The 12,780-nt window shown below is 34.0% G+C and overlaps 1 protein-coding gene across 6 annotated transcripts in view; it reads right to left on the minus strand.

The window, feature by feature from the left end:
• LOC124534554 (probable phospholipid-transporting ATPase IM) overlaps positions 1 to 12,780 on the minus strand; it is a 55,152-nt gene that overhangs the window by 21,483 nt on the left and 20,889 nt on the right. For 3 of the 6 annotated variants that reach the window (XM_047110456.1, XM_047110455.1, XM_047110457.1), the window contains one exon: positions 10,846 to 11,131. In XM_047110456.1, the coding sequence (XP_046966412.1) occupies positions 10,846 to 10,903 (58 nt within the window). In that variant the 5' untranslated portion in view covers positions 10,904 to 11,131. Of the gene's footprint in view, positions 1 to 6,609; positions 6,941 to 10,845; positions 11,132 to 12,780 lie in introns of those variants that run through there. The other 3 variants (XM_047110458.1, XM_047110454.1, XM_047110453.1) reach the window with 1 other exon arrangement.

The raw sequence follows: 12,780 nt of genomic DNA on the forward strand, positions 1-12,780 counted from the left end.
ACCTACCAATTAAAATATTTCCTTATAGGTATTATTTCGACTGGTGTTATATATGCATTAAAGCAACGATGTCTATTTAAGCGTAATTACTGATTATTCATTTTTAAATTCAGAATGTTTCATAATAGCACAAGCTCGCATCGAGATCATAATTCTATCATCACCTGTAATGTTCCAAGACGCGGGAATTTACTTAGTTATAGCAACAATAATCCAATATAAAAAAAATTGAGTGATCCTTGAAAAACCGTGAAAAAAGGAGGTAGCCTTCACATTATGTGGCTAGAACCAGAAAAGTAACAATAAACAGGTGTTCTCTTGGCAAAATTAGTTCACCTAGGTTTTACTGTCAGAAAACTGACAACAGTTACGAAACAGCTTCATTCAAGAGCTCGAGGAGGTGCGTAGTCTATAATTGTACCAATAAGGACCGAATCACCGCCAGAAGTTAGTAAAGGCGAACCCAAACTATTTTATAACTATAGTACCTCCCACTATCAGCATATCAGCATCAACAAAGAAGATATTTTTATGTACGACAACATTTGTCTAAAAGAACACTTATTTACTTCCTTGAATTCATTCAATAACACCGTGACAACTACTGTCTTGATATTATTCCTGAGAACTTGACTTTTAACATTACGGTTAGAATTAATAAAATAAAGAATTGAAACTATTAACTAAATGTAATAAAGTAACAAAAGTTCAGAATCAACTAAAAGTGCAGGAGCGCACATGAATTTGATTGGGTATATTTTCTTTTAATAAAATAACAAGTCTATATATTTTAAGTACTATTTATTTTTATTCTTTAAAGTTTATTTAATACAAGTATTATGTATATTTGATTTCATTTCAGGAGGTTAGTTAGGTCAGAGGTTTGTCAACACAGTTAGTTTTTAAGACTATTCACTAATCAAGGTTTCGACATTATCATGGATCTAAAAAAAGTGATGATTAGCGCAAATTTATAACTATACTATTTACAGTAAAGGTAAAAGAATTATTATATGATTTTCTCAACAACAACAGCCTGTAAATTTCCCATTGCTGGACTAAAGCCAGGAGGTCTTTGAGGAGAAGGTTTGGAGGATATTCCACCACGCTGCGAAATCTTTGCGTCGGAACCTTTCAATGCGGGTTGGTGAAATACACAAGTGGCAGAATTTCAATGAAATTAGACACATGCAGGTTTTCTCATGATGTTTTCCTTCACAGCCGAGCACGAGGTGAATTATAAACACAAATGAAGGACATGAATATTCAGTGGTGCTTGCCTGGATTTGAACCCACATTCATCGCTTAAGATGCGTTCTAACCACTGGGCCATCTCGGCTCATGATATTCTCACTAAGTCGGTAATTTAACTTTCCTAATAACACTAAAATACGTCTTTTTTGAGATTCATCGTGAAATGCTTAATTTTGTTGTCTGCGTGATCATTAATTTTTAACACTTTAATAATTTAACATTCCAGGCTTTTAGTAACGCTTATCTCATAACGAGTAAGCAATGTATAAAATCCGTGTTAATAAACACGTCATAAGAATTATACTTACACAATTTACATGTCTTTACACTACAGGACATGTGTAAAGACACTCTTAAATATTATACTTGATGACGCAACAAGGAGACATACCGATTGACTCATCATTAGTAACCAAAATTATCAAGTCTGAACTACACATTATGGTTAGATATACATAAATATTCTAAATGCGAAAGTAATTCTGTTACCCCTCCACGCTTAAACCACTGAACCGATTTAAATGAAATTTGATATGCAGATACGCTGAGTACCGTGAAAAGGTTATAGGTTACTTTTTTAATTCACTCCTCAGGGTGTAAAATGGGGGTGACGGTTGTGTGCTATTTATTGTTCAGGTAGTATATATATAAATCGACACGTAACGATCGCGTGGCGTGTAATCATAATCACATCACTGTGGATAGCACACGATCACGATTTCAATGATCGAATATTTCAATCCAGGGTGCAATAAAACCAGAAACCCTGAAGCTGTAACGCATTCATTTCTGCCACAAGAGTACGCGATTGATACAGATTGAATCTCATTAATCGTTCTTAAAAACTCGGCTCCGCAACTTACGCGTTTTGAAAAATTAAACAACTAACTGATATTGATTCAGCTCATCTAGTTTATTTTGGTTATTTTTATCACATACTATTATGTATTTTGGCATATTTCTTTAGGTAACTATTAAATATTTAATCTTGTTCTTTTACAAAGTAGAGCTGTCACGGCTACATTGAACATTAAATTATTACAATGTGTATCAAATATAAGCTAATTTTGGTCCGTTACACTTTACGTTAGGAAACGTTAAATTGTTGTTATAAAGTGACGTAAAATAAATGAATTAAATAGTAAGCAAATTAGGAAAACGGCAAAATCCCAGAAGAAAGAAGAAGTGACGCATTTTAAACTAAGCTAGTAGAAAATATATTTGGCGATTCTTTACTGTCTGATACAGAGTCGGTATGAATCAGCTAACTTTAATAATTTATTGCTTTTCTGGCTAACATTATTGTGTTTTTAGTATACATATTTCGAATTCTCAGAGTTAGGTATATTAATCTCTTAATATGCATATATTGTTATCAAAACTCCTTACACTTTTGTCCACTATATATTGCACTTATTCAACCTATAAAAAGACGTTCAAAAGTAATATATAAATAGAGTAATTCATATATGTATATTCAACATTATAAGCGCATTCATGCAGTTTCTTACACGTTGAACGCATTCAAACCGGATAGCATAAGAGTTTTAAAATAATAAAAATAACGATCAAACGTGTCCATCAGTGAATGGACGAGATTAACGAAGACATTACTCCTTAAGCGTAAGACGGATACACTAAACAGCTGTCCATTATCTTAATAAAGGCACACAAAAGCATTTTATTTATGCAAATACAGTAATAACGCTCTAATTTTTCAATTTCCTCGAGACCAGGGACTCTCCATTTCAATCCTGTCATGAGGAGGATTATATATTGTTCACCTACACACGTCTTAATGTTTAATCCCGGTTTTGACTTTTGTTTTCATTTATCATTTTTGTGCTTTATATAAAAAAAATAACCCTTTCTTAGCAAATTGTTTTCAAAGAAAGGTTGTGATGTTGGATGTAATGTTTCAAAATTATTTACATTTATGAAAAGTTCATAATTAAATTATAAGTGCACCATGAGTTATTACTTTATTAGTTGAAAATAGAATTGGTCGATTTATGATTATGTTCCATTTTGTGTCAGTACATGCAAATATATCTTCTAAAGTAGAAAAACTTGCAACTCATAGTAGTCTAGACACAAGCGCCTTACGTAAGATTTGAGCTCATGTAGGCAGGTCGTACCGCCTTAGAGAACCACTCTTTCGTTCCATAAAACCAGAGCCGAACTATCGGCTCCTGAATGTTATTTTTGAAGTAGTTCTATGAGTTGTTTGATACAAACGATATGCTAAAGTTACTACTTGAACTTCCACTTCAGTAGTTAGAACAGAAAGGGTATTTAAGGGTCGATTTTAAGTGTTTACTATTATGATGGAAGCTATTAGAGTGTCTAGGCGGGGCGGGCGCCGAGGAGACGACGATCGATCTGCTCTCGTTTATGGTTAATGACACTCTCAGGGACATTTCACTTTCCATAATAATCCTGCTTTACTTTACTGCACTGAGCCGAGATAGCCAAGTAGTTACAACCCGTGAATTTTAATTTTTGATCAAAGATGTGATCTGACTTTGTAAAAAAATTCTCGACTACATGAGTCGGATAAAATCAAAAAACCCAATTCAGATTCGATCAATATCATGGAACTAGCTCTCACCATCTCCTACTTTAATGCATCCTCTTCTATTTAGTGAAACAATAGGAGAGGGCCTTATTTTGAGACATATACAGAATCTTACTTTACAAACTCTAAATTTCCTCGTCTTCTAAGACTTCTCCTATTGTTTAATGAAGCAATAGAAAAGAGTGCCTTAGCTTGGTACAAAAACATTTACAGACCGTTACAGAAATTTAATTGACTGTTACAGCAACATGATTTCATATTATACATGAAACAAAACTGGTGTAAAGACACGTCATTAAGAACGGATATGGCATAACTACGAAGGCCATTATAATCAGAGTCTATGCAAACTCATACTGCGTAAAGAATTACGTCAAACGCGGAGCAAAACTAAAAGTAACTTATTATCTCTCGAAAATAAACAGAATGTGTGACACAGTCGCACGTCGCCTTTACATACAATTGGACTAATTACGTTTTTTATTATTTAATTACCGTATACAATATACATTTTTATCTTGTATCCTATGTAATTAAACAAGCCAAACAACGTTGCTTGGTTCATCAAATGACAACGTTCATATTATTTAAATTTTCTACATCAATACGATATTAAAGATACCTTTGAGACAACGTTTTTTCAGAAGTAATAAAATAAACGAGAGAATTTTAACGTATTAATAATAAAAAACCATCTAAATTAACTGTTACATTTATTAAATGATGTTAACGACCCAATTATGCATTATTCAGCCTAATTAGATATTTTAAAATACGTATATTTTTTTAATTATCAAAATACTCTAATCGTTCAAAGTTATCGGGCGCCAAGTGGTCCTAACGTCGACAGTTAGTGAAAAAACGCTAAATCTCACGCCACATATCGTATTTTTACGTGTAAATTACGGCCTTGTATTATTTTTAAGCTTTTGGGTCAAACTTAAAAGTTCAAGGGATAATAACCTGCGGCTTGTGTTAAACGTAACGGTTACTACTTCAATAAAAAATGGTTTAATTTTAAATGTTTTATTTCGCGTGTTTTGTTGCAGTTTTTTTTTTATTGATCACCTGTTCCGACAGCATTTAATTGTGTTTATTCGTTTTGATGTGATTATGTTAACGGCGGAACCGGTCATAGAACTGAAACGAGTTGTAACTCTATAACTAGCAGTTTACAGCTTTTTATTTATATAATTAAATGAAGTATCCAATATGCTATAATCATATGACATAAACGCCTTCTTATAAATATACAATGACCATTTACAATAACTCATTCTTTCTATATAAATACATTATTAATATAATAAAAAAATATATGGTTAATTGTTCAAAAAATTGTTACTATTTAGTTCTAAGCAGAATCTATATATACTTTATATAGTTTTTTTCTTTATATAAAATTTCATCTAAATGACGATTCAAAAAAGTAAATTTTTCTTCTAATCAGTGTGAACTTTATACTAAAACATGTCTATGCTGAAATATGTCTAATACACATTCTTCATACGTGAAGTATGCGTACAAGACACGTTTCATACTTAATCACGACAAACGGAAATAGAATTCTTAAAATAAAGATATAGGTTACGCATAAAATTTTTCGCTCAATCTTCATCCCATCGATCAGGAACATCTCGCTAATCGAATATAGCAGACGGTGATAATAAACGTCAACTGTTTGTTAAATTTAGCAGCGCCGTGCAAAATGATTGGTGGAACGAAATACACTCGGCGCTCCCACGCCTATGGTTCATTCATTGAATGCTACTATGCAGAAATGTTATGCGGATTTCATTCATTTTTAACATTACGTAATATAAATAACTCCGTGATCCGAATATCGACTGCCACGATAAGCTTTTATTGCTTACCATTGATTCAATATAATTAAATATATTTTTCTATAAAATAATTCAATTAAAACCAATGTGTAAGTAAATGTAAGTGCTTTACGTCTGAGTTTACTATATATATTTTTTTTAATAATTGTAAATGTAAAATGTCTTAGCTGCAATGTTTGCTCTTTGTACAAATTTAATAAAACTATTCCTTGAGACCTGCCATATTTTAGTTTTTTTAGAGTTAAACACAGAGTTCGAATATAGGCATATATCTACAAAGTATTCCCACAAAAAGCATATACTCGCAGACATATTACGTACTTTATAGGGCTTCTTTGAACGTTAATCTTTATCGTTATCCATTCCGGATAAAACTGCACTCGACTAGTTAGCCAACGAGGAAAATAACCTCATATCCACATCCATTTTGTTGAAACCGTCAGTTTTAAGGGATACAAAACTGACAATCCACATTAGACCAAGTTAATTATTCTAACTTTACTTAGTTTTTTTGATAATTTTACTCAACGACTGCATGTTATTCTTGTGTGGATATTATCATAATTAAAACAATATTTTCGGTTAAAAAGCTAAATATTGACAGTTAATCAATAACAAGAGAGCACGCTAGGTCATACGCGAAGTGCTACGGCGCCGCCGCCTCGGCCGTTGACCGTGCGCGGGGGCGCGCCGACTCCGACCTTGCTCATTGTGCAATCTTTTGCAGGAAATTATCTTTTTACTTCCATAACAAGTTCACCACTACATTTATACATTGCTACGGTATCTCAAAGGAGTGCAAAACCAATACATGTTCCTTTGCCGCATTGACCTAGTCGAAAGTATAATGATACTAAATCAAATGTTATGCGGTAAATTGATTCTTTGTTTGATGCTACGAATCGAAAGAGCATTGAAACTATAAATACGGACCACAGGATACGAAGGTGCGAAAACGATGGTTGTGCCTGGTGCGGCGGCGCGGCGCGGTGGGCTGGTCACGGCGTACCAACTTGCCGAGCAGTTCGAGGAGTGAGAGGCGCAGTGGGCGCGGTGGCACACGAGCCTCGCCACCCTCCGCGCCCAGCACCTCCAGCTCGACCGCCTCCGAGCGCGCGCACATCCGCGCCGCTACCGCCGCGCCATGCCGCGCTCCACTCCGCGCGGCCACCCCGCCGGCTCACCGAGCGAGATACACGGACGCGCCACGCGCCACACGAGTCGTGACGGACTTTACACGCGCGCTTCGACTCGCCGCGGAACCAATACTCCTCTTCGAAATACACTAGCGCCCTCGCGGCGGCGCGCGCATGCACAATTCCAAGTGGTGTTGCCTTCAGTAATACAGTGTTAACAGCAAAAGAAGAAAATATCCTACGAAAATTTAAAGCTAAATTTCTAATATATAATTTAAACGAATAACTAACGAAAAATAATTATTTTAAATTCATTTCGGTAATTTACTAACTTATAATATTTTGATATTATTATAATTTACGAATATTTTCAAACGTGTTTTAATATACTAATTTTTTACATCAATCCCATTTATATAATACGACTGAAGCCTGACTGAAATAAGCATATGTAAATTCAGCAGTACCTACTTGTCAGGGTCAGTTTGCAGTCACAAGTTAAGACGGACGCTTTCTAACCTTAAATGAAATACACTGCAACTGCGAACGAGATATGAAAATATAAAGTGTAAATCACAGCTAAAATCTTACTCTCATAGGTCGATGGGACGATAAACTGCATGAATGATGGTGCAGGATCTCGTAATCAATACGTTCTTTACGAGGCATGACAGTAGGATAAAACAAACGCTTTATTTTCCTATGTACCTCATGTATCTGAGGCTCAGATAATGTCACCTACACTAGCAGTAAACAGCAGTTTAGGCTTTTTTAAGGAACAATTAACGGAATTTAAAAATGAAATCCTAAGCTGCTACCGAACAAACACGCATATACACATGATCCTTACTAGCACGAACGTGATTACGCACTTACGTCGAACATCTCAATAATTTATCTTTGTCACAATGTATCTCTGGAAAAAATAAACATTTTCAAGTAAACGTGTACATATCTCTCTAAAGCTTCGCGAGCGCAGCGGCATTATAATTAGGGATCTGAGTGTTCGGTTTGCTTCATTTTCATATCGATAGCATTAAGGATGAGGCTCCAATGTTTGAAAATTGCTGCTTTTTATTTCGACTGCACTTGAAAGTTTTAAAAAAAACGGTATTAAATCATGTGCTCACATCTTGCGTAAAATAATCTTTTGGCAGATGAATGATGAAAATGCAATCTATAAGAGTATTTTCCCCAGGGGATAAATTTTGTAAATTTTAAAAAACTTTAACTTATTTTCATAGACAGACGCAATGTTTTCATATTTCTTACTTCAAATACCAATACACTTCCATACAAGCTTACATATTCAATTCTACCTTTTTAGACGATTAAAAATCACTATAACATATGTCTTTTACTCAAAATCAGAAGCTCAAACAGACAGACACTTGAGATTTAACTATAAAGAAAATTAGCTGCCATAGAAACTTTTATGCAAAATTTTACGATCCTAGATGAGAAGTAAATATGAAGTTTGAACACTGTCGTCAACTCACAAGGCTTCTTTTAATGAGAGTCCTGTTAACGATTTCATATTACCGACTTTCATCCCCTGTTTAACCTCCTTATGAGATGAATTTCAGTGTACACTTTACGTTCCATAACTAATTTTGATGCAAAATTTCATCTTGTTAGACCCACTGGCTTATGCGCTGTTAGGAATTTTGGAATTTTGCTAAGCAGAAAATGTCAATAATTCATAAATTTCGTATATTTTGCCATATTAATCTAAGGTAAATAAGGTTCAGAAATGCACTTTGATATTTTTTTAATAATTTTCATGAAAGTTAACGCAATGTATGTAGAGATTATGCATTTTTATAGAGAAGGTTCTGTGTAGGTTTTACACAATACAATTTGTGACACGCCCATATTTTACCATATTTTATTTCAACCCTAAAAGCACAAAAGCTAAATAAACAACATTTGACAGCGAATTGACGCAATATCATTGGTGGAGAGCTTAAATAATCCATGACATAATGATTACAAAATGGCGTTTTAAAAATCGACAAAACTATTATCGGAATTTTGGAAGTAAAATTGAAGTTAATATAAGTGGTTAAATGGAATTGAAATTTATGTCTGTCTGTTTATTCCAGATTATATCTGGTACGCCTGGGCCGATTTCGACAGGGTTTTCATTGGCTGATAGCTGATGTAATAAAGAGTAACTTAGACTACCTCTATTTAAGAATTTTACTTGAAATTTCAGTATAAAATAAATATACACATTGATAATGGTGTGGAATACAACACCCTAAGGTTTGTTTATCATTATTTCTTCTTCAATTGGAATAAACAACATATGACAGAGCAGCACGTGATCCATTTTTCTTCTTACAGTTAAGCCGACCGCTATGTAGATTGAGATACACCGCACATACTACAGATACACAGAACTACGTTTGTCAGGTTTTGCTTATTGCATATATTATGCTAGATAATGTTTTCTGATTACTGTAAACTGCGACGGGATGTTAAGAGAGCAAGATGAATAAGAACTCGTTTACGAGATTGTAGTATTTATCATGTAAACCTGTCATAAACACAACTGACAAACCAGATTTATTTTCTGTGAATGTTGATTTATATAAAATATTTTTTTTAAAAATAACACCGACTTCAAAGTGATCACTAAAAAAGTAATAAAATAATTTAATTTAGACACGTATTATTGAAATCGGCCGATCGTATGTAAAATACTTCTACATTTTGTTTTTCACTCAAAATCGTCCGACTAATCAAAAATCAAAATAAACTTTATTCAAGTACTTTTGAATCGTCATTTTACAATTAAGTGAAGCTACCACCGGTTCGGAAAGTAGATTCTACCGAGAAGAACCGGCAAGAAACTCAGTAGTTACTCTTTTTTAACATTTAAAAAGTAAAAATAATAAATATTTAAAATTTAATAAAAATAATTAAAATAATAATAATAAAATATATACCGGTCGAATTGAGAACACTCTTTTTTTTGAAGTCGCTTAAAAACAACTCAGTACCATAAACGTTAGGTACTTTGGGAATATTAGCAAATTCGCAGTTGTAATTTTGGAAGCATTGAGCTGAGATGGTGGTAAGATCGCGTGCATCTTAACCGATGATTTCAGGTTCAAACCCAGGAAAGCACCAATATATATATGTGCTTAATTTGTATTTATAATTCATCTCGTGCCTGGCGGTGAAGGAAAACATCGTGAGGAAACCTGCATGTGTATAATTTCATAGAAATTCTGTTACATGTATATTTCACTAACCCGCAGTGGAACAGACGGAGAGGAGGCCTTAGCCCAGCAGTGGGAAATTTACAGGCTGTTGTTGTTACATAATATAATTAAAAAAGTCCAGTACCGTATCTAATAGATCTGATTGTTTTGTGCCGGATCAAGTATTCGGTTTATTTATTTTTTCGAGTATTCGACATTCTAGAAAATTGTTGAGTTAGTCATGCTGAGCCGAATGAATCGGTTCTAGTGCCATTGCCAGTGGTTAATGGCAAACTTAACATCTTGTATTTTAGTTTTATGGTATATGTGTCAAATTTTACTGAAATTCTGCCACATGTGTAGTCCAACAACCCACATTGGAACAGCGTCGTGGAATGCTCTTCTTAATGGGAGAGGAGGCCTACTTGGAAGCATCATTAATTTATAATTAATAGTAATAGTGGTGTATTATAAATGTGTATAAACATTAATCAAGAGCTGTTTTTAGTGTATTTCGCATTTGATTTCTAAATATCCTTTCTTTCTTTCTTCCATTGATATAAGCTATAGAAGCACGTAGCAAAAATAATTTGATGTAGGTTTTCTCACAATGACATCCCCCATAACGCAACAGTGAACACAAATTAAGCACATAAAAATTGGGAGAAAAACAGTGATACTTGATTTGAATCCGTAATTTTCGTTTCAGTTTCACTTGTTTAACCTCTAGGCCATCATAGCTATTATATTAGCTACTTATAATAACGACCTCAGACAGGCCAGGTGTACAGTTAGGAATAGGTATTGGGCAACACACTCACCTTGGCCATGTGTTCTCGCCGAGGACTTTCCCATGTCGGCCGCACCATCGACACACATATAAACTTACACTCACGCGACACTTAACACTAAACACTGTGTATCTACTTAAACTTATTAGGTCGGTGTAAAAGAGGCGTACAAAAGTTACACTTTATATAATCTAAGGCCACTTGAGGGTTGAGATAGGTCTCCTATGGAGTCGCAGGCGGTAGGGTGGTATCAATACGTGCGGAGGGCCACGCGGTGCGATCGGCATCCTGCGAACCAATCTTGCACTTCAATTTCCTGCAATCAAAGAAATAATAAACATTTAAAACATGTAATGAAATATACAATAGATGATTGACAATAATTTTTTGAAAATTATTATTTGCAAAAACAAAAAAAAACGCTTTTGTTCGTTTGACGCTCAATAACTCTACATTTTAAATGACTTGGTAATACATAAATATTAACCATTGTTTTTGACTTTAAGTAATAAAACTTATTGATAAAACTTAATTTTTCTTCGCATTCATTTATTAATATTAGTGATAGCGCATATTAATTACAGAGCTCTTATTAAAAATTTAAGAAAATTATTTGATTTTTAATGTTCGAAAATAGATTTTCCATTTCCAACCCTATTTTTGCCGTAAATGTTTTTTTCAAGTGATAGCAACAAAAGAAAACAAAATCGTTGGACACAGAGAAAAGTAAAAAAGGTACTGAACTATTTCTCTATTTATATATACAAGAAGAACTCCTACCTTAATAACAACAAATTATTTAAATCAATTGGAACTTAAGTGTACAGTATATCTTTTAACTTAATAAGGCGTGCGTCTCCACAGCAAATTAATTAATCTACACTTATATCTATGATGATATTATAAATACTACTTAGTCTCCCTGTCTATCTGTCTGTTTGTAATTTTTGCATGGCCAATTACTGAACCAAATTTGACGAAACTCGTTCGAGCACTAAGGACGAACATAGTCTGTTTGGGCCACCTATTGCCACCTTTTAAACACAAGTGGACGACTAGTTCATAATTGAATAAACTTAACCAATATTTATTTATATTTATGTTTTGCTGTTTTAAATCTACTCACTAAGACATCTTGAAAACACGAGGCTCACTCACTCAATATAAAGGCGAGCCGATAACGATTTAATATGGAATGACGCGCCTTCGTTACTAAATAAATCTCTTTCGAAATTTGTAAAAAAAAGCACATAAAAGGAAAGAGAAGATGTGCTTATTCCATTCAGATCTTCTAATTGTCTAGTTACTTTATATATGAATTAATTAATTGACGTTAAATATTCATTTCACACAAATACCTTATTAATTCGGAACCTGTTATCATACACGGATAATTACCTATACTAATGTTATAGATGCGAAAGTGAACCAGCTGTTACATTTTAACGGCTAAAACCTCAATATCGAATTGGGTGAAATTGGATGAAATTTATGAAACAATGTTGAATCCCCAGGAAGGATATGCTACCTTTTTGTCCCCTAAATCTACTACCCCTTACGCCCAACACCTAACACGCAATCCAAGTCACGGACGAAAACTAATAATAATAATAATTTAAATGAGAAATGTATTTGACGAAAATGGCTTAAAAGTTGAAACAGGACTGATGTTTTATCCAGTACTGGAAATTAAACGAAGACCCGTACAACCCAATTGAACAATATATAAGGAAAATAAAATGAATTCGACGTAGGTAAATAGGCGGTAATGTGGTCGAGGCCTAGCGACAGAGAACGTCAACCAGTTCCTAATGAGACAATTAAACTTGATTGAGAGAATTGAGATGCGCTGCTCGATATTGTCACAATCGCACGTCCTATAAGTGCTCTTCATAAAATTACGACGTAGACGCTCCCATAGCTTTGTGATGATTGAAGGACGTAAGAATACTATCTGAAGTATGT

Source organism: Vanessa cardui, chromosome 13, assembly GCF_905220365.1.
Source record: "Vanessa cardui chromosome 13, ilVanCard2.1, whole genome shotgun sequence".
Lineage (NCBI taxonomy): Eukaryota > Metazoa > Arthropoda > Insecta > Lepidoptera > Nymphalidae > Vanessa > Vanessa cardui.